This window comes from Raphanus sativus, chromosome 8, assembly GCF_000801105.2.
Source record: "Raphanus sativus cultivar WK10039 chromosome 8, ASM80110v3, whole genome shotgun sequence".
In the NCBI taxonomy this organism is placed as follows: Eukaryota; Viridiplantae; Streptophyta; class Magnoliopsida; order Brassicales; family Brassicaceae; genus Raphanus; species Raphanus sativus.
In genome coordinates this window covers 11,162,199-11,185,377 of record NC_079518.1, presented here as the reverse complement: position 1 = coordinate 11,185,377, position 23,179 = coordinate 11,162,199, and the positions used below count along the sequence as shown (strand labels likewise).

The following is a 23,179-nucleotide window of genomic DNA, read 5'->3' as shown; positions in this document are numbered from 1 at the left end:
TGTTTACTAACACTTCAATTCAGTTATAATTCGTAAAAATGTTAAAATTTATTTATAAGTAAACTTGTTTCGGATTTGGTTTATTTTATTTCGAATGCAGATAATTTTAAATATTATATTAAAATAAACATAGAATTAAGTATTTTAAGTACTTTAAGTTTTAAATATTTATTTGTATACTATATCAAAATAAACATGGAATTAAATATTTAAACTATCAGTTTAAGTGTCAAATACTTATTTCTGATTTTCATTTGAGGGTTTTGGATTTTTGGGTTTTTAGAATGTTTGCTTAGATTTACTTAATTACATTTTAGATTCGGATAAATTTTATGCAATAATAATGAATTATAGAATCTATTCAGATATTTTTTTTCCATTTTGAATCATATACGTCTTTGGTTGTCCAGGTCTAGAAGGCTTTGTTGGAAGTTGCAGCTTGCAACATTGTCTCCAGAATCCATAAAAGAAATAGAAAACAAAACCCTTACGGCCATTTATTTAAGAACATGGCTCATAAGCGAATAGGGTTTAGGGTTTACAAACTTGAAAATGAATGGACCATGTCGGAAGCTAAGAAGAGATAACGAAGAAAAGGTTTCATAACGGCTAAGTATTTTCAAAAACAGAGCCGAAAAGGCGTGATAACCAGTAAAGGGTAGATGCTAGGCTGTTGTTGTGGTCCCTTCTCCTCTCTGTGTTTCACTTTGCTGAAAAGACAAGACGTGACATTGTTTCTACCCCAATTCATGTGATTGTGATCGTTTTAGAAAAAAGTTCACAACTATTTTTTGTCGAGACAAATAATTCAATTATTTTAGACAGAAAACAATTTGTTGAGTTGGTATAGTCCCGAATACAGATCACTTCTCAATAAAGTCCAAACATAAACAGGTAGTGTGGGTCTATAAAACAGTAATAATACCTGCAATATTCACTTAACGGAGTTTTTACCCATGTGGTGATTGGTGAATATTAGCTACGTGACATGCGTCAAAAGGTTTAGTGCGGTGGAAAATGGGCTTAGGGGTTCACTGGTTTTCCCGCTACCACCCGCAAATGCAGTTTTTGCGGTTTGTAGCAGTTGTTGGCGTTTCAAAACAATCACAGAAAACATTACAAATCGCTTCAAACCGCTCCGAACCTCTTAAAATCAAAAGTTGATTCCAGCAAGCGTTTGCGGTTGCGAGCGGTTGCGGGAGGATAAAACTTTTTTCTTTAAAAATAGAATAAATAAAAATAATACTAAAAATATCCAATAAAATTTTAAAATTGAAATAATTGAAATTTTAAAATGTATACATATTATATTTCAGTTTATATTATAAAATTTTAAAACCAAAATATTTTCTATAAATTTTTTAAAATTTAATAAGATGATTTTATAAATATAAATTTTATATTTATTATATTATTATACTTTTTAATATTTTTATAATTATATAAAATGTAAATATTATTAAATTATTATTTAACAGATGTTTCGTTTGGTAGTTTACCAGTCATAAGAGTTCCGCAAACGCAACAATTTCTAACCGTAGTACCAGTCGTACAAATCTCTAGAAAACGCTTAAAATCGCAGCTACCCACATCCGCAAACTCCCGCAACCGCAACTGCAATCGCTGCGGTTACACCAGTCAGGTCCTTAATGTATAGTTGTTTGTCTGGTTGTAATAATCCCATTGGCTTCATTTTTTTATCCCTACACGAAAAGAAAAGAAATGAAAAGTTTTTGTTTTTAGTATATTATAATTTTTTATTCGAAGGAAAAGACTAAAAAGAAGCATGAGAAAAGAGTTTAGCGAAAAAAGTTTAATCGTAGGAAAATGGAATCCAAGGAACAATCGAGAAACGTGACAAAAAAATAAAAGGAACAATCGAGAAACAGCCGTTACGCATTATACGTACTCGACTCTGATACGAAAGTACACATGTCACTGACTAATTGGTTTGTTGAGAAACCGAGGATACTGATATGAAATCGATGAACCCACCACGCCTCTCCTATAGACAATAATACAGCATGTTCAGCCAAAAATTTTGTATTTTATTTCTACGTTGCGGATAAGGTTGCGAGAAATCTTATATTGTAGAATAATACAATATAGTGATGATAGTCTTGAACTGGATGTGAGAAATAAAAAGATAACTGATATAATAAGCCAAATGATTCACAAGACACACCAAAACTAAACTATTGAAAACTAACAAAGTGGGTTTTTCTTTTAAACGAAAACAATAAAGGAAAGAAAGAAAGCATAGACCCATTTCATAATTAACATCATCCATCCACCAACTTAAATTCTTTCTCATAACACACAAAAGCAACAAATAAAGTAACATTTAATCCTCCACTAAGTGGGTAAATTCACACTTCATCATCAATTTGTAGCACTGCTTCTGAAGGAGGCCAAGGCCTTGACTGCTGCAGCTCTCAAAATGTATTGATGGTAAGCTGCTGCTGCTAGTGCTCCCACGAACGGACCAACCCAGAAGATCCACTACAAAAAACATGAGAACATCAAATCATTAGAGAGGCGAATTACTTTAACAAAATATAATGTACGAATGATGATGATAAGTAAAGACTTTACATGGTCATCCCATGCCTTCTCGTTGTTGTAGATAACAGCAGCTCCAAAGCTTCTAGCTGGGTTGATTCCAGTTCCAGTAATGGGGATAGTAGCCAAATGCACCATGAAGACAGCGAATCCAATTGGAAGTGGAGCCAAAACCTAATCACAAAAGAAAATAATCCACCAAAAATGAGTTAAACTGCATAGACACAGAGTTTTATCATTAGCACCAAAAGATTCAAACTTCAGTCAGAATCTTTCGTTCATTAAAGACCCATTTCAGATTACATCAAGATTTAATCATAAACTTTACCATTAACACCAAACAATTCAAACTTTGGTCAGAATCTTTAAAGACTCATTTCAGATTAAAGCAAGTTAATCATAAAACCATACATTCGATTCAAACATTATCAAAGGTACCATACAAACCCATTTGATACTATTTCAAAGTTCATGATAAAACTGTTAAAATAATCTAAAATTTAGCAGATTAAACCAAAACTTTATCATTATCTCCAAAAGATCCAAACTTTGTTAAGAATCTTTACAGAACCATTTCAGATTATAATAAGATTAAACATAAAACCCTAAAGGGATTCAAAACATTATCAGAATTTTCACAAACCCATATGAGATTAAACAAAACTATATCACAAAAAAACTTTATAGATAATGAAAAGACTTACAGGGATGTGAGAGTCACGAGCGCTTCTCTTAGGGTCAGTGGCAGAGAAGACGGTGTAAACGAGGACGAAAGTTCCAATGATCTCAGCTCCGAGAGCAGTTCCTTTGTTGTAACCAGGGGCCACAGTGTTAGCTCCGCCTCCAAGAGTGTTGTAAGGAGTCTTCATGAAAGCCTTCACGAAACCCACACCACAAATAGCTCCAAGACACTGAGCTATCATGTACCCAACAGCTCTCACCAGAGACACCTTACGCGCCAAGAACAGACCGAAAGTCACAGCTGGGTTGATGTGACCACCTGAGAACAACAGAACCAAGAACAAGATTAGTAATAAAGACAACGAAACGTGTAATAAAGAAGGAAGGATGATGATAACTTACCAGAGATACCGGCGGTGCAGTAAACGAGGACGAAGATCATACCACCGAAAGCCCAAGCGATACCGAGTAAACCAACGCCGTCGCAAGGACCGGTTTGCTTCTTGTGGCCGATGACGGTGGCGATGGTGACGTAGAGGAAGAGGAGCGTGGCGACGAACTCGGCGATGAGGGCTCTGTAGAAAGACCAAGACTTGAGCTCACCCATGTCGAGAAAGGGAGCTGGTGGAGGATCGACGTAGTCTTTTCCATGGCTTTGAGTGTGTCCCTCTTCGCTCACTTCTTTCGACATCTCTCTCTGAGTTTCTCTCTCTAGATAGGTATGGAGTTTTTTGCTAGAATTGAGTGGTGGTGAGTGACGACGACAGTGTGTCTCTCTTCTGCCTTTTAAAAAGAACCGTGCAAGTGCCATTGGATAAGCCAAGGGTGTTTTCGGTATTGTCTTGTGTTTATTTTATTTTTTTGGTCATTATCTTAAACAGCTCTGTAAGAAAATTATTACTATTTGTACGGTTGATGCTGTCTTAATGCTATAATGGGAAAGTTTCTTAAAGAGTTTTTGGGAATTTGAATGTCAGATGATTACCTCTTAAACGTAAAATCGTACTTAGAACTTTCTTATTCTAGTTGATAACGAATAATCAAGGCATTAATAAGATCATTAAATCACAATGGAGAAAAAAAATAGTTACAATACTAGATAAATTTATGGTTTATTGTTTCTTTTTTCTTTTGTATTTTTGTGCATTATTACAGGCACTATATACCAAATAATTAACATTTAGTATTATCTGACAGTGATGAGACGAAATAAAAATCAAAGGTGGGTATAGACAAAATCTTTTGCGGTTCTGGAATTGTGATTATTTTCTGATAATAAAACAAAATGCGAGAGAATAACGTGAATTAAGATTTGCTGAATAATTTTTGGGGGTTAATACAATTTGAAATGGGATAGAAAAAGTAGAAGATGGTGGAACCCAAGTGTACAGGTAAGCCATGTGAGGAGGGTTAATGATAGAAATGAGGTGTAAGGTTTTCTCGTCAGCCTGTCATCCTGACCCTTTTCTCTCTTCTTCTTCTCAAACGGTTATATCGATTTCTTTGTCTTTTATTGTCCAATCTCCTTTTCTTGCAACTTTCTTCTTGCTTTTTTAATTTATTTACCAAATAACGTTATTTAGGTGAAATGTAGCCCAAAAAAAAAAGAAGGTGAAATGTTGATTTTCCAAGTGGTTAGTATTTACCTATCTAAACTAGCTACTTTCCGACTACTTAACGGCTATTGAACCTTTTGTTTGTTTTAAACTCTTCGGATACTTGTTATAGCAGGAATAATCTTAGAAGAACATATTATTTGTGGTGGTTAAAAAGGATCATCTTCTATACAAAACAAGAAAGAGGGAGATGGATTGGATTGATGGTGTGGTACACTTTTGACAAAATTAGTAAAGATAAATTATTCACTCGTGGATGATACTCTATGCTAAGAATATTCTGAAGAAATTTTCTAAAACTTTCCTTGAAAATCTCAAACCATATGTTTGTATGCATTCGAGTATCTTTAACCATGTAAACTTATCGACTTTTTAAAGTATTAAAATTTTACAGAAATAAAACAGAATTAATGTGATAAATAAGTTGATTATGGGATTCTCGTGAAATTGTAAAGTTTTTAATTTGTTTTTCACTGATTTTTAGTCTATACTATTAAAACATAAGCATTCTTAAAAAATCTACATATAAAATTGTTTGGTGTATCTATTATTATTTGTTATTATTTTGGTCCTACAATTAATTCAAACAAAACATTACCGATTATTTTTATTCTTAACATATCATTAAGTCTCATTAATAGCGGAGAAACCGTAACCAAATGGTTAGTCCCTGTGACATTTTTCTTTGGCTAACATTTAGTGTGTGACATTAGTTACCAAATACATTTATAATAGTGCACAACAAATGTTACAATATAGGATCCTACAATATATTTCCATTTTACAATCTGAGAATGTAGGAGAATCTTAAAACAATTCACTCAAAAAAAAAAAAGATTTCACATATATATACATATATATATATATATATATATACGGTTATATTATACAAAAATATAACTAAAATTATCAAAATCTCTTCTTCTTTTTTACAAAATCTCATTTTAGTTTCAAAATTCAAAAATGTAACTTTAATATAATCACAATAAAACCTACAAATTAAAATGCATAACTTAAATACAATGTATCTATTCTATTAAATTAGGAAGGTGACCTATTAATATAGGTTTAATGCAACTATTTTATTACAGTTATTCAAAATTCTTATTAATCATTTTTAAAAAATATTTCACATAAGTATGATTTAAAAAATATAAATATGATTAGAAACACAAATATCAAAATAAAATTTCTAAAAATGCAAATAAAAAAATATACCTGCCGTTTAATCAGAATCTAGTTCTATATTGTTATTTTAAAAGTATTTAGATACTCTCCTTTTTGAACAAAAAGTATTTAGAGATTCATCATGTACTTTTAACATAAATTAGAATTTGATCTTCGCGACCTTGCGGATATTTTTCAAAATATGTTATTATTTATTTTTTAATCACTATTATATTATATATATATCATATAATTAATCGTATTTTATATGTACCATCATAAAATAATCATATAATTAATAATATTTTATACATATCATCATATAAATAATCATATATAATATATTTTTAAAATTTAATATGATATATAAAAACCATAATTTAAGTCAGTATTGAAATTAGACTTGTATTATAGGTTTCTTATATATATTGAAAATATTTTTGATGGTTATTGATAAATATTTCAGTAAAAATCGTGAATATATTTATATTTTAAATCAATTTTTGATATAAATTAATTTAAATTATTATTTTGATTTAAAATATGAATACAAAGTTTAAATTTGTTTTTCTGATTATTTTAGACAAAAAAAAGTTTTTAGGTAATTAATTAGATTGGACAATTTTCATATATTTTAAAATTGACCTATGTAAATAATTTCTCATAATATAATGAATTTTCAAATTTTTAATAACATAAACCTATTACTTTTTTTAATATACAACTATCCGTATTTACAAAAAACATGATACTTTTTTTTATACTAGTATTTATGTTTCCAAATAATTCTCACGTATACTTCAGTTTTGATAATATAGATGTTGTTATAGCAAACAAAAACGAAATTCATGCCTCAAAATCAAATCTACCAGACTTTTTGCCCATAAGAAACCAATACTTGTAACTTGTTATTTTATATGGTTACTATTCGAACAATTATCAGGATTCAGGGATTTCTTTGACATTAAGCTGAACTTTTTATGTGTTACATATATATAAACGTCCATGAATGGTAATTTAGAAATAAGGATGCATAAAATATAAACCATTACCGCAAAAATATTTGACCAAGAAAAAAAGGAACTAGCAATTATCCTCGAGTTAAAAATAGGGGATTAACGGAAGAGGAAGCCTCTAAGACCATAACCAGTAATTATTACCGTTATGGTCCATCCAAGTCCCAAAACAAAGTAATTTCAAATTTTAATTATGCTTAGAAAAGCAGATTATATGATAGCAGAGCATTTGCAATGGGAAACTCTCCTCTAGTGCTCTCAAAATAATTAATAGAAATTAGTAAAGTAAGATTTTTTTAAAAAAAAGTTTAGAATATGTTTTCATAGTTTCTTTTTCTTATTTATCTTAATTTATTTGGTTCACAAAAATACATTATTATTAATTAAAATAATACTTTTGAGAGTTTTGGGGAAGAACACTCAATTGCTCATGCTCTAGAGTATTAGTAAACCCTACTGCTTTTTTAATACGTGAAGAGAACATTTGTTCTTATCCTCCGAGGCTTAATCAATTTTCTTTTTTTAATGTCCATAGTTACTTGCTAACTAATCACTTTCTGGAATACAATTATTAACACTTACTTTAAAAAAAAACACTTACTTTTTACCCTTACGCAAATGTGAACATATTAACATGATAGAAATACTTTTACTTTCTATATAGACACAGAAATTACTTTAATTAATACACCATCATGGAAGTACAGTACACCAGAAATATTTGATTTGAAATTATGCTGTCTTTGTGACAGAAGATAAGCCAGGTCGCTGTGCAATCATGGAAACTGATTATTGTTATCTTCCTTTTCCATGACTGTATGAGTTTTTTTTTTTGCTTAAAGACTGTATGAGTTTTCTCATTATAAATTATATAAGGAAAATTATGTAAGCTTAAAAATAATCCAAATATTAATGCATATTCATTTGTATCTTCAACGCAGAGAGGTCTGAGACTCTGAGTCATTGGCTGTGTCTATATTTAACTTGAAAATTGATTAGCCAAAGCTGGTGGGAATATTATCGTAGGAGGTGGGATCATATTTTTGGTTCAGACGATATCATTGCATGTGATAATGAATCATATCTTAAACATGATCTCGCTGCCAATCCTTTGATTTATGTTCTTTCTCCCGAAAATAAGTGGGTTACGATTAATTTGTTATATATATTGAGTTAATTAGGATAATAATTGAAGTTCAAGGAAATAACCTACCACAAGGACAACCTCTCTCGCCCAATCTTTATCTCCAAGACATCCACGTCACTGTTTCCACATCAGTTGGGCAAAAGACAGGTCAGATCTCTTCCTTCGTTCACTCAAATGGTGCCACGTGTACCCCTTCGGGTAACGGCTAGATTCATCTACAACATCTGTCTTTCTCCAACTCTCTAAAAGGTGGTCCTCGTTTTCAATATGTTATTTTAAGAGAAATTTTTGGGTTCACCCCTAGATTGAACCTTTAGGTTCACTCAATCAATAAGATTTCGTTATTTCATATTCACTATGTTTTAAAAAAGGAAACAAAATATTTCAAATTATATTAATATTTTTAAACTAAAAAATAAAAATTAATATTGATTGCAAACAAAAATACGTTTTAGAAAAATATATTTTTAGTACCGTTAGCCAAACACTAAACCCTAAACTCTAAATCCTAAACCCTAAACTCCTGGGTAAACCCTAAACCCTTGGTAAATCCAAAATGCTTGGATAAATTCTAAACTCTACGGTTTAGAATTTACTCAAGGGTTTATGATTTACCCAAGGGTTTAGGGTTTAGTATTTAGAGTTTAGGGTTTAGTGTTTTGCTGATTGTGTTAAAAATATATTTGTTTTTTAAATCCAAAGATTTAAGATTTATTATTTTAAATATTTATTATTTTAAATATAAATCTTTTTTTGCGACTACTATTATTGTCTATTTATTTTTATTTAAAAACATAATAAAATTTGACAATATTTTGTTTCCTTTTTTAAAAGATACTGAATATGAAATAACGAAATCCTATTGGTTGGGTGAACCTAAAGGTTCACTCTAGGGGTGACCCAAGTATTTCTCTTATTTTAATTATTATTAGAGTTATTCTTGGGTTCACCCCTACAGTGAACCTAAAGGTTCACCCAACCAATAGAAATAATTCATTTCACAATTGATATCTTTTAAAAAAGGAAACAAAATATTGTCAAGTTATTAAAATAAATAAAATGAAAACAAATTAAAAATAATAGTAGTTAAAAAAATGATTTAAAAATATATTTTTAACATCTTCGAAAAAAATAAACTCTAAACCCTAAATCATAAACCCTAAACCCTAAATCATAAACCCTAAACCGTTAAGTATACCCTAAACCCTTGGGTATACGCTAAACCTTTGGGTATACACTAAACTCTTGTATAATCTTAAACTCTAAACCCTAAACTCTAGTATATGCAAAAAAAATTAGATATTTTAATGCCATCATCGAAATACTAAATCCTAAACTCTAAACTCTAAACCCTTAGGTAAATCATAAATACTTGAATAATCCTAAATTTTAACTAAAAAAACTAAACACTAAAACAATAAATCTTAAAAATACTAAAACCTTAATCTTAATCCCTAAACTCTTTTTAGGATTAAGGGTTTGGTATTTTTAAGATTTATTGTTTTTAACGTTTTGACGACGGATTTAAAATATTTTAAATTTTTTTTGTTGCATATATTACTATTTTTATTTATTTTTAACATTTTTTATTTTAAAAATATAATATAACTTGATAATATTTTGTTTCCTTTTTTAAAAGATATCGATTGTGAAATGGGTGATTCCTATTGGTTGGGTGAATCTTTAGGTTCACTCTAGGGGTGAACCTAAGAATAAGTCTTATTATTACCAAACGGCCAGGCCACTGCTTTTATGTTAAAACTTGTGGCGGATCACGGATGTTTAAGTTCAATCACGCACACAGAAAGAATATGCTCTAATAAGCACCATATATACATACACAATACATGTTTAACATACCGTACATAATAATGTAGTGAATACGTTTATTTTGTGGATTGTACTCTTATTAGGTGTCCTGTCGAGTGCTACTACTACATATGGTATTAGTAGCTTTTTTTTGTCACACATGGTATTAGTAGCTAAATGTGTCATGTGTATGAACTTAGCTTAATTATCATACAAGTCTTTTTGTATATTTAAACTTAAAGAAAACATATATATAGTAGTACATCATCTGTGTTTCAAAGAAAAAAAAAGTACAGCATCTTGCCTGGCCATTCTACTTCGGTTGACGGTTACAATGTTGCATCGAGATTTCATATGCTTCCAAGAGTTTTCATATAGTAATACTTTATTTGAAATGTACGTCCCCTTAATCTAGCATTTTTAAAAAATTAAAAAGGGCGTATATATCCAAACAAAGTTAACTATGATTATAAGGGAAAAAATTGAAAGTGAGAGAAAAATCCTCTGACCTCTCTCTAAAAAACAAACCGCTGTGTTCTATCGTTTCCGGTCGGCGGGTTCGGCTCTTGCTGCCGCCGGTCCGGCCCTGTTCTCAATCTTTTTTTTTTCTTCTGTTTTCTCTTTCGTTTGCGGCCATACACGTTTTCTTTTGGTGGTGGTCCGACGTCGGCTTTCCGGGAAACGGTGGCTCCTCCACCGTGCTTCACCGGCGTATGACTCTGGGACCATGCCGTTTCTTTGTCAGGCGTGGTCGCCGACTTTCGATTCTCGAGGAAAGGTTCGAACTGTTTACAAAGGTATTTCGTGTGGTGGGTGGTGGCCGACTTCGGAGGCGATGAAGCTCTCTGAAGGTCGGGCCTTCGTGTGTGACCTCGTTTCCTTTACATCCAATATTTGTCGTTGGAAGTGGAAGCGGTGGTCGTGAGTCTAGTCCCGGTGGATCCGGTGGTTATGTTCCGTCTCGTTCAACAGCGTCGACTTCGATCGGGAAGAAAGTGGGTGATTCGCGATCCCGTCGAGGCATCGGTAGCGATCCCGACGGTGACGACCGACAGCCTTGGAGATGACGATGCTTCTTACGCTGACACGCGTCTTTGTGTTGTTTGGTTTCAACACGTGGGCTTTGCGGTGGGGAGAGTTCGATGTGTCTCGGTTTGGTTTTTGGACCTGTCGGTTGGTCTTTTATGTTTGGGCTTTTGTCTTTTTTGTTTGGGCCGGGTATCTTTGGGCCTTTTGTAAATCCGTTTATATGATTAATAATATACAAGATGGCAAAAAAAAAAAAAACTATGATTATAAACCTGGTGTTCTCAATATTTCAGATTCCCAGCTGTTTCTGGTTATGGCTAATAATTTAATATTAAATTAAAAGAAAATGTTGCCTTTTATAAAGGGAATTTTTTTTTGAGGAAATCAAACCTTACAAGCTTCTAGCAAATACTATTGAAGGTGGAGACAAAACATGAAACAGTCGACCACAGGAACTAAAAAGAGTCTATGTATCCTTTTTGACTTTTAGAAGAACATGAACCTAGTGACACTATGGTGATTCTTGTGAAGGAGACGAACATAATCGATCAACAGGCTGTTTCCATATCATGTATACTACAACTTGTTAAACCAGCTTAATAACGTGGACTTCATCAAATGTAACTCAGTAGCTGTTTGACACACTCAAAAACAAATCAGCCGTAACCATTTGCGGTCTATTTGATCATGAGGTTGATCCAATAATTAGCCTAAAGGTAGGCCTGTGGAAAATTCTTACCAAGAACCTTCTTACTTCAAGATTAGTTAGGAAACTAAAGAAACCGGACACTTTTACTTCAAGTATAATATCCGGACACTTCATATAAACCAAGATTACTTCGGGTATAATAGTATACTAGATTTTGATCCGCGTTTTTTGCTTTGTTGACGGTTTCAAAAAAAAAAATTTACATGAATTTAAAACTTTTTAATTGGAAAAATTATAATTTAAAATTTGTTTTAATATAGGTAGCGTTTTTATTCGACTTTAACCCGTAGTTGAACCGATATATCTGGTGATTCATATATAATTAGATTCGTTTTTTATGAAAAAAAAATAATTAAAAAATCGATAAACTCAATAAAAACAAAAACTTGCTACAAACCCGTAATCTAATACCAATTGATCCAATAAAAATTCGGAAAAATTGATAATATGTTTTTAAAATTGATTAATTGTTCATATACTTATTAATATAATATGAAACTGAATAAATGTGTGGTTCCTAAAACTTTGTTGAATTTTTTATAATGCAGTTTGGAGAAAAAGGATAAATGATTATTAGAAAAAACATAATCTTTTTTAATTTTCATGTATATATTCATATTTGATCACAAGCCAAAAATTTAAAAATCCGAATATGCTTTAATAGTATAGATAACTTACATAGGAATAGTTTTAGTTGTAGAATCGTGTTTGGTATTTGGTCCAGCCCAGAAATATTGGCCCGCTTGACACCTTTGCGCTATTGCCGTGTCGTTTTAATTCGGTGGAGCTTTTGGGCTAGTGTACTCACAAATCACTATGGGTTCAATTGCTCCCTCTCTTTTTTTCTAGCTCACTTGGTAAATCTTATTCATATTTACAAGATCAAAAAAACTAAGATGGAAGAAAAGAAGATCAAAAACTTTATAGTTTATATTGTTATATTTGTCAAAGTCTATAGCTAACATGGTTTGTCAATTTAGATCAGCTTGCTTATTAAGCCCATAGTAATCATGATAGTGTTTTGTTATATGTACACTTACTTTTTTTTGTCTCTATAACCAATGGGGGTTGAGTAACCCAATGTGCATGTTTTGTTAGGCGACCATACTTTGCCATACGTGGGTGGGTGAATAAACGTATGGTACTTTTCTGTTTAATGAAATGTCTTCAAATCACTTAAAACTTCAGAAACAACATGAAGGTTCTGAGGTGGACTATTCGGAAATTGATAATCTCATCTCGCATAGACAAACAAAACAATTATCAATTCAAGAGGAATCTGCTCCAGCCTGAGGCGTTCACATTATCCAACCACACGTGGAGCTCAAGTAATCAGCCACGTCATCAAAACCAGACTAAACCAAAAGGTTGTAATAAAGAGCCAAAAGAACCGGATAAGGAACCACAACTCCATGCCGTCCTCGTTTTCTTCTTCTCTGTGGTTGAAACTTGAAAATACATTATTTATTGTTTTTGTCATCCTTTTTTTCAAGAGATTTTTAGAGATTTTTAACAATATCACCATCTCTTTCTTCTCGGGTCTCTAGATTCTGATCACATTGTATAATTTATCGTCTTGAGCTACCCACGAGTTGAAGGTGTTAGTAATATTATGATACCTACAAGGTTCAAACTACAAATTAATTGGGTTTTAAACAAAAATTTAAAATACATAAATGTAATTTTGAGCCAAAAAACATGTCATGTTTTTTCATCCTCTATTCATAAGTTTTGAAGAGTTAACTTAGTTAATTTATTTTCTCAATAATATTCGTTATTTGTTGATGTAACATCGAGACGTTTCTGACTTTATCGCCACAATAAATAACGTTTGCTTTCGAAAATTTATCAGAAATAATAAGAAAAAACGATAACCTTTAAAACGCAAAGGTAGAAAGACACACGCCATTTTTTGACCAAAAAAAAAAGAAAGACACACGCCATTTATAAATAGGCAAAGCAAATATTAAAATCATCATCATCTCCTCGTTTTGCTAAATCTCTGAATTTCTCCGAACTCTCTCTATCTTTTTCAGCTCTCATCAAACTATGGATCCTTACAAGGTAACGACCCCTCCTTAGTCTCTCACCTCTTCATCTTGAATGTTTGGTTTAAACCATTGATAATGGTTATTATGATTATTGATGCAGTATCGTCCGGCGAGTTCTTACAACTCTCCATTCTTCACCACCAACTCTGGTGCTCCTGTATGGAACAACAACTCCTCCATGACCGTTGGACCCAGAGGTATCCTCTCTATCTTACTATGAACGTTTCATATGGTTTACAGTCTGTAATTAAAAAATGTTAACGTTACACACTTCTGATTGTGTTGGATCTTTGCAGGTCCTATACTTCTTGAGGATTACCATCTCGTCGAGAAGCTTGCCAACTTCGACAGGGAGCGTATTCCAGAGCGTGTGGTTCACGCAAGAGGAGCCAGTGCAAAAGGTTTCTTCGAGGTCACGCATGATATATCTAACCTAACGTGTGCAGACTTCCTCAGAGCTCCGGGTGTACAGACACCAGTCATTGTCCGTTTCTCCACCGTCATCCACGAGCGTGGAAGTCCCGAGACCTTGAGAGACCCTCGTGGCTTTGCTGTCAAGTTCTACACCAGAGAAGTAAGTCATTTACCTTTTTTTAACAAATTAGTAAAAAAGAAAAAAATAGATTTCTTGCTAAGCAAGTAAATTGTTCTTTCCGAACAGGGAAACTTTGATCTTGTGGGAAACAACTTCCCGGTCTTCTTCATCAGAGACGGGATGAAGTTCCCTGACATGGTCCACGCTCTTAAACCAAACCCTAAATCTCACATCCAAGAAAACTGGAGAGTCCTTGACTTCTTCTCACACCACCCTGAGAGCTTGAACATGTTCACTTTCCTCTTTGATGACATCGGTATCCCACAAGACTACAGACACATGGAAGGCTCAGGTGTCAACACTTACATGCTCATCAACAAATCAGGCAAAGCTCACTACGTGAAGTTCCACTGGAAACCCACATGTGGAGTCAAGTCCCTCTTGGAAGAAGATGCGGTCCGTGTAGGCGGAACCAACCACAGTCACGCGACACAGGACTTGTATGACTCCATAGCTGCTGGAAACTACCCTGAGTGGAAGCTCTTTATCCAGGTCATTGATCCAGCTGATGAAGACAAGTTCGACTTTGACCCACTCGATGTGACCAAGACCTGGCCTGAGAATCTTTTGCCTCTCCAGCCCGTTGGTCGTATGGTGTTGAACAAGAGCATTGACAACTTCTTTGCGGAGAATGAGCAGCTTGCCTTCTGTCCAGCTATCATTGTTCCAGGGATACATTACTCGGACGACAAGCTGCTTCAGACCCGTGTCTTCTCTTACGCTGACACTCAGAGACACCGTCTTGGACCGAACTACCTTCAGTTACCGGTCAATGCCCCAAAATGTGCTCATCACAACAATCACCATGAGGGGTTCATGAACTTCATGCACAGGGACGAGGAGGTATCAGTATCGTTTTATTGAACTTAGAAGCTAGAATGTGGTTATCTTACAAGAAGAGATGTTGTTACAGGTTAACTACTTCCCATCAAGGTATGATCCTGTTCGTCATGCTGAGAAGTATCCAACTCCACCTGCTGTCTGCTCAGGGAAACGTGAGAGGGTCAGTAATCATATCAACACAAGAGTTTTTTCACACAAGAAGCATATGATCTAATAGTTTAGTATTGTGTGTTTGCAGTGTATTATTGAGAAAGAGAACAACTTCAAGGAGCCTGGAGAGAGATACCGTTCCTTTACACCAGAGAGGTATATGTTTATTTTATTTTTACTATGAGGGTGTCCAATGCATATATGTGTTTCTTGATGTTATACTGTTTGGTTTTGACTTCAGACAAGAAAGATTCATCCGTAGATGGATTGAAGCCTTATCAGACCCTCGCATCACACATGAAATCCGCAGCATCTGGATCTCTTACTGGTCTCAGGTAGACAATCTATCATTAGTCTCTTTCCCTAAGCCTCAACAGTGAGGTAAATTTTGTAACATTTTTGTCACTGATGTGGTAAAAAATATTTGTGTGTGAAAAACAGGCTGATAAATCCTTGGGACAGAAGCTTGCCAGCCGTCTGAACGTGAGACCAAGCATCTAAAATGGGTGATCAAGATTATTGATTGGTCGTTGTGTGGTTCTAATAGGCAGAGAAGAAAGATGGGAAGAGATCAGACCCTATAAATATAATCTTCATCATGTGGATCCTATGTGCTATGTTGTAATATTATCTCTTTAAAAACCTTTAAAAAACCTTCTGTGTTGTATTGTGACCTTAGTTTTTGTCTCATATTATACATCAAAGTTATAATATAATCAGCGAGGGCTCCTTTTTCCCTTCAAAAACGTGAAATCTAGAATTCTACATTTATAACAAACTCTAGATTAATTGACAAAAAAAAAACAAACTCTAGATTATTACACAAAAAAAGAAGAAGTAAGAACCACATAACCAAAGACCTATCGACAAGAACGTACTGTTATCACACATGTTCTGGACGTAACCTATCGACAAGGACGTACTACTATTACACATGTACTTGAAAAGGCAGAGCAAGTATGAAACGAAAAAGACAACAAAGGCAATAGAATCTTTCTTTGCTTTGTGTGGAGAATAGAGAACTAAGACTTGTTGTAAATATGTGATGTAGAACTAACCACATCTGAGAAACGTAGTAAGTATCAAATAACTTTAGAGTATTGAATTCTGACATCAGAAAATAAATATCGGTTTGACATTTTGGGTCTGAATGTGTCAAAAACCTGTTCAACTAATTTAACAGTCATAAAGAAATTTAATTTCTCTTCTATTGTTATATACTTATATGTTTACTTTAGAGGTGGACAACTAAAATCGTATACGTATTAGAGCCAAGAGGTGTGAATATATGGGGGAGAGTACACCAACGAGGTTAAACCATTTGCAATTCAAAAAAAAAGTTATGCAACAAAATCTGTTACATTTATATGAGTAATTTATATTAATGTTTATGTTAAACTATATTAATAGGAATGCAAGTACTTGTAAAATGAATGGGCCAAGAAAAGTTCTCTGGTTTTCTAGAGCTACAACAAATGTTAAAACTGGTCTCTGAAGAGGCTTTTACTTTCTCAGTAGAGGCTAAAACCAAAGAAAGGGCTAATGACAATACCCAAACCAAGACCTATTGCCACAACAGACGAAACCCAAGTTAACTTCTCTGTGATCCTTGGCACCTTCTCTTTCAATGCCTCACTACACGACCCAATAAACGCTGTGTAACTCCCCATAGCCACCACCGTACCAACCAGAAACATTATCAGAAACGCAGACCCGGCTAACCGAGACGGCAGAGCCAAAGCAGGCAACACAATCATCAGAGCATCCGGTTGTAACCCGTGAACCACTCCAGTCGCAAACGTAGCAAACCCTATTTTCTTCTTCTTGAGGGGAGGCATCATCAATGCCTCTTTCTCTGCTGCTACCATGCCCGTTTCCAAGGCGACACAAGGTACTACTTCGGAAGCTTCTTTGATTCCCATTGCTCCTATGATGACAAGCGTCAACCCCACGATTCTTGTCCCCCAAGTTTGCAACACCTCGACGTGGAGCCGGTCTTTGAGTAGCAGGAAAAGTAAACCGAAGATGACTTGACCAGCGTCGTGCCCGCATCCCCAGAGAGCTCCAACAGCAGCACTCTCCATACTGGTGCGTCCGATCGAAAGCGGAGCTAGAGCAGCGAGGTGGTCTGGTCCTGAGAGAGTGTGTAAGCAACCAGCGAGGAAACCGGTCCATGCACTTGTTAGCCAACCGGTTTTAGCTACGGTTTGAAAGGTAGCGAAAGCGGGTGGCGCAAGAAGCGGGTTAAGCAAAAGAACAACTACTGCAGATATCAATACGACCATTCTTCCAGTAGATAACGTCTGCAATAGAAACACATATCCAGTAAACACCCATGAGACTTCATAAGAAAACAGCGAAAGAAAAAAACAGAATGTAACACACAGAGACAGATCAGCAAATGCACTTATCAAATAGTTAGAAAGTCTTAACCTTTGGATTAAAAAACACAATGTTCTTATCAAATAGTTACAGATCAGTCTTAAGTCCTAACCTTTATTGTTACAGAAACCGATTGGAACTTTTTGCAATTTTTCTTGGAATCTTCTGACAAAAGTTAACTAAAAACCAATTTAGATTCTTATCCTATCTCTCAACCAATCAGATTAAACCTATTTAAAACCCTAAAGTCAATACCTTTTGCTGTTCAGCAGCCGTGGTGACGATCCGTTGGAGAAACCCATGATTAGGTTTCGATTCTCCTGCTTCGAGAGATACATTCAGGGAATTGTTAGTCTTATTAGATCCCACGTATGGGTTCTGGAGACTGCTGCAGGAAATGGAGCTGACTCGGCGTGACTCGGGTCTGTTCGAAGAGACAAAGCGGAGACGAGGAAGGAGAGGGAGATTCCTCCTCCAGGGGAATTTGGAAGGAGAGATTGTGGAAGAAGACGATGGTTGCAGAAGCCTTTCCATGGATATATACATTTGAAACAATCAAAATCCTAATAACCAATATATTTAGATGATAATACTCCCGAGCATTTTCTCCTTCACTCATGTAACATATTCATTTTAAAGACCGGCTTAAGAATTTTACGGTCCTACTGTAAAAGTTTTGTGGATCCTTATAATTTATATCGGTTCAAAGTTTTAAATATTAAAAATATTCTTAAAATATTTATTTTTAAAAATTGATGAAATATATATAAATGCTCTATATATATTTTAAAAATAAAATTACATATATTTTTAAAAAACGGACTCTTAACTATTAAGAAATGGGAAACATCAGATTGGGCATAAACCTATCACAACTGGAAAGAAATATATGGGCAGAAACCTATCACAGTTGGTAAGAAAATCTACCACAGTTGGCATGCATAACTATATCAACTAAATTTCTTGAGTTGACCAGAAGAAAAAAAAACGTTGCGAGTTATGATTTTATAACTTCTTGAGTCGCAAGTTACTCAGGTAACGATGCGCAAAATCTAACATTGCAAAACCTTATAGTAAAAAAATAATAGTGTAATCTTGTAGTGTTATTTATTGACAAATTGAAGGGTGATTATAGCATAGTACACCCTATGTGTAGACCATATACCAATAATACTACTATAGTCACAGGTATTAGAGAGGATCTAGAAATCATAGGGTAGCGCAGATCTGTCCAAACAGAGACCGAGAATCCATTGGAAGAAGGCTCAAGTGTCCAATAAAACATGTTTCTGTTTAGGAAAGCGTGAGAACTCAATCCTGTGGCAGGCCAAACAGTGATGATCCCTTTATTTTTCAATTTTATTCAAGGAAAAAAAATTGGTGAAATAATTATTATAGTGCTCTCTTGTCACAGTACTATATTGATTATTGAGCAACCCAATAATAACGTACAACTTCTCCCAATACGGGTGTCTACGGACTCTACTCCCACCTCTTTTCTCCATTTTATCGATGAAATACATTTTTTTAATTCTCTTCACAAAATAAATAATTAGTTTTCTTTTATGCAATTATTAAAAGCAATAAAATGTAAAAAAATATTAATCAGAAATACTTATATTTGGAAGGCTGTTCTAAAGATATATAGAAAATTATCTTTAAAATTAAATTGCATGAAATTCATTGATAAAAAGAAAATTATGATTTATGTTCATCAAATCCAGGCTGGATTTTTTCCTTTCCATTGATTCCAAAAAAAACAAACAAAAGAAGAAAAAGAAAACCCTAAATAAGAATTTACTTCTCGATAACCTTTCCCTAGTCTGACTTTCCCTTTTTTCCCTAAACTTCTCGAAAAAAACAAATCACCCTGCCACGTCATCTTCCCTGCGTAAGAATCTCTCCGTTCACCGGAGACCGGTCTTAACGGGCTTTTCTTCCAATTATCAGAAAAAAAAGCAAAAAAAAAAAAACAGTTTCCCTCAGAAAATAAACGCCTCGATCCTATTCTTCTTTGGGGTACTACAGATCGGACAAAGAACAAGACCCTCCTCACAACCCGTGCAGCAACAGAGATGCCTACACGGCAGAAACAGCACTCTCGTCTCTCCATCAGACCCACAATTCCAGCAGCAACTCCTCACCTTCTCCGCCGGGAAACCATCTCCTCCTCCGCAGCACGACCCTTCGTCCTCCACCGCCACCGCCGCTTCGTCATAACACGCGGCTGAGGCGGCGGCTCTCTCCCGAACCTGTTCTAACGTCGAGCTAAGCGTAGCGACCATCGCTTCGCTCTCGCGAGCCATCCTCTGCCACGTCTGGTTCTCCATTTCCATTTTCCTCAACAGATCCTCCAGCTCCATGTTCTTGCTCAGCGCTCTCGACATCTCCTCCTCCTTGCGCGTCATCAAAACCAAAGCGTTCGTCTCCATCTTCCTCAGCATCGTCTCCGTCTCCTGCCTCCTCTGTTCTTGCAACGCGTATCTCAACCTCTCGTTCTGTTTTAAAGATCGAAACTTTATAATCAGTACCCATGTTTTTTTTTCTAAAAACCAAATCTTTTGGGGGAGGGAGATGATGTGATTACGAACCTGGACTCTGATGAACTGGTCGATCTCTTGCCTCTGTCTCTCCATATAAGCGTCTAAAACGCTCTGAGAACGATACTGTTGGTGTTGAAACAGAGCATGTTGGTTCAAATCCTTCTGCGACTGAAGATTATACGACTGATCGATTCCGATTCCGATTCCTCCATTGTTGTTGATCAAAGACCCACCAGTACCGATTTGGTTCGCGTTCGAAGCGTTGTAATGCAACTGCGCTTGTATTGCCATCTCTTTACCGGGCCAAAACAGAGGATAAAAGATTCAAGCTTTTGTTTTTTTTTGTATAAGAAGAACAGAGAGAGAGAGAGAAGTAGAATCAATCTTTAATACTACAATGCATGTAACCTCTGCATCAAGACCACCTTATAAATATATATATGTCGATTTGTATTGATGGGAATCGCCAAAAAGAAAACAAAAGATGGAGAAAAGAGAGACTTTGTTGGGTTAATATTTATCTGACACTATTATTATATATAGACAATTAAGTTTTTTATAATTTTCTGTTTATTTTTTTTAAAAAAAGAAACGACGTACACATGCTGATTATGTGACTGAACTATCTTTAAAGGTCAGAGATTTTGCCAGAGCCGTTTTGTCTTTTTATTTACCTTTTTTTTTAATTGATTCTTTTCTCGGCTTTTTCGATAATGTGAAAAAGATACAAGTCCAAGTGGAATTATTGCGGGGCACAGATTGTTTTCCTTTTTATTTATTTAATTTCCTCTGATTTTTTATTTATTGTTTACTCTGAATTGGTCAGTTGGGTCATCTGGAACGCCTGAATTATATGATTTTTTTCTAATTTTTTACTACTATTTTCTGTCTTTTCTATTTATGAATTAATTGTAAAATTCTTAGTCAAACGATGGCTTATTTACCCATTATCTTTGTTCTAGAAAAGGTTAAGCCATTGTATGGAAAGAAAAACAGCCATATAACACTATTGTTACGAATAATTGACGTTAACCTTTTGTTGTTACCCACAACCATAGGCTTTAATGTAGATGTGCACAAGAACAAATTGGGAAAAAGACAAAACTTAGATTGCTATTTTATTTTACAGCTCACTATACTTTCTCTAAAATTATGAATTTTAGACAAATATAGAATTTTATATAAATATATACTGTGTTGCTGTTATATTAACAAAATGAAAACATTTATATAGTAAATTCCAGAGACATTGATTTTTTATATAAAATGTTTGGCTAGTTTCTTAATAGAAATATACTAGCAGATTTGAATTCATTAATTTTTTCAATGAAATCATAATTTCAAAACGCTTTAGTTGACCTCTATTTTCTTCTGGTCAGATATGGGTTAGCAATTTAAACTGGAATTAAAAACTCTTTTTTTTTGTGCAACAACTTTTCTGATTAGGAAATATGCGATTGACTAAATAAACTATTATATAAACAGATCCGTTGGACTTGGAACGTTAACTTTTGAGCACCATGGAAATTTGAACTGTATTTTTATTTTTTGATCAAACAACATGCATTACTTTTTTTTTGGTCAACATGCATTACTTAAGAAGAGATTATATCCCACCTAAGGATATGGTTACAAGTTACAACCAAAGAGAGAGCTGATTTTGCCACAGCATGAGTTTCTCCATTAAAGTTGTGAGGAAAGAAAATAGAAGATATAACGTCAAAATAAGACAAATAGTGATAGATATCATCCATGATACCAAAAAGTTTCAGCTGAAATCCATCATTCTTCAATAGTTTGATGAGTGATAGAGAATCAGAGATAACTCCCAAGGATCGGATGTTTGAGTAGACGGTAGTAGCTACCGCAAAACAGACGGCAAGGCTTCAGCCATGAGTGCTGATGATACACGACTGCGACAAGTGCAAAGGTTTGTTAGTGTGATGGTATTTTCACCCGAGAAGATGCCTCCAATGTCGCAGTGCCTAGACTTGGCGTCCCAAGCTGCATTCACATTGCAAAGACATTCTCGTATCTCGACTAACACTAGGGATAGCAGAGACGATGTGACACCAAAATGCTGAAGCTTTGAATAGTACAGAGAGCGAATTATCTATTGAGCAATCTTTCAATTTAGCTAAAAATCTGCAATTTGAACTGTATATAATCGAATATTGGTCTAACTAAGCAATTTGGAAACATTTAGAATAACATTTATAAGATGATAATATTCTTCCAAATATTATTTCCTTGATGCTCTCATATGAAGATTTTTCGTAGAGCATTTGAAATTACAATATATAAAAATTTTAAAATAATTATATATAATTAAATATAATTTATTCAATAATATAAAAAATTACTTTTATAAATATTTTAAAAATAAAATTTTCTGTTAAATATTTTAACTTTTAAGAAAAAACAATAATTCACATTTAAAATATAATATAATTTATATAATTACACATATAACTCACTATTTTTAATAAAAGCATAACATAATATATAAATATATATTATATATTATGAAATAAATATATCTATATAATTTAGAATTAAATAAATTATATATATCATATATTAGATTTTTATGATAGAATTATCATTTTGCTGCTTTACTAATAAATAAATAGTGATAATTTATCTATAAACTATATAATATATTTACTTTATTTAATATCATCAAATATTATTCTTATATCCAAAAATTAATCCTATATTTTAAATAAATTTTACATTTATTTTTAAATAATAATATTTAACATTTAGAATTTAATTTATTTATATAATCAAATAAGATTCATTTTTAATAACAAATATGTTATTTATATAATATATAATTAATATATATAATTTAAAATAATTATATTATATTCTAA

At 33.6% G+C, this 23,179-nt stretch overlaps 4 protein-coding genes across 4 annotated transcripts; 1 reads left to right on the top strand and 3 right to left on the bottom strand.

Moving 5' to 3' along the window:
* Positions 1–2,132: 2,132 nt before the first annotated feature.
* Positions 2,133–4,011, bottom strand: LOC108822370 (aquaporin PIP2-7-like). Its single transcript, XM_018595426.2, has 4 exons — positions 3,646–4,011; positions 3,267–3,562; positions 2,596–2,736; positions 2,133–2,502 (listed from the first exon to the last, which is right to left on the bottom strand). The coding sequence occupies exons 1-4, from the start codon at positions 3,932–3,934 to the stop codon at positions 2,383–2,385; spliced, it is 846 nt and encodes a 281-aa protein (XP_018450928.1). The 5' UTR covers positions 3,935–4,011; the 3' UTR covers positions 2,133–2,382.
* Positions 4,012–13,642: 9,631 nt separating this feature from the next.
* On the top strand, positions 13,643–16,121 carry LOC108818743 (catalase-2). The gene is made up of 8 exons (XM_018591669.2): positions 13,643–13,800; positions 13,888–13,984; positions 14,084–14,361; positions 14,449–15,225; positions 15,296–15,385; positions 15,464–15,531; positions 15,617–15,710; positions 15,817–16,121. Exons 1-8 carry the CDS (start codon positions 13,786–13,788, stop codon positions 15,874–15,876), a joined length of 1,479 nt encoding a protein of 492 aa, XP_018447171.1. The 5' UTR covers positions 13,643–13,785; the 3' UTR covers positions 15,877–16,121.
* Positions 16,122–16,715: 594 nt separating this feature from the next.
* Positions 16,716–18,368, bottom strand: LOC108818744 (chloroplast protein FOR GROWTH AND FERTILITY 1). The gene is made up of 2 exons (XM_018591670.2): positions 18,013–18,368; positions 16,716–17,678 (listed from the first exon to the last, which is right to left on the bottom strand). The coding sequence occupies exons 1-2, from the start codon at positions 18,301–18,303 to the stop codon at positions 16,887–16,889; spliced, it is 1,083 nt and encodes a 360-aa protein (XP_018447172.1). The 5' UTR covers positions 18,304–18,368; the 3' UTR covers positions 16,716–16,886.
* Positions 18,369–19,440: 1,072 nt separating this feature from the next.
* Positions 19,441–20,799, bottom strand: LOC108821699 (probable BOI-related E3 ubiquitin-protein ligase 3). Its single transcript, XM_018594688.2, has 2 exons — positions 20,349–20,799; positions 19,441–20,255 (listed from the first exon to the last, which is right to left on the bottom strand). The coding sequence occupies exons 1-2, from the start codon at positions 20,589–20,591 to the stop codon at positions 19,740–19,742; spliced, it is 759 nt and encodes a 252-aa protein (XP_018450190.1). The 5' UTR covers positions 20,592–20,799; the 3' UTR covers positions 19,441–19,739.
* Positions 20,800–23,179: the final 2,380 nt, after the last annotated feature.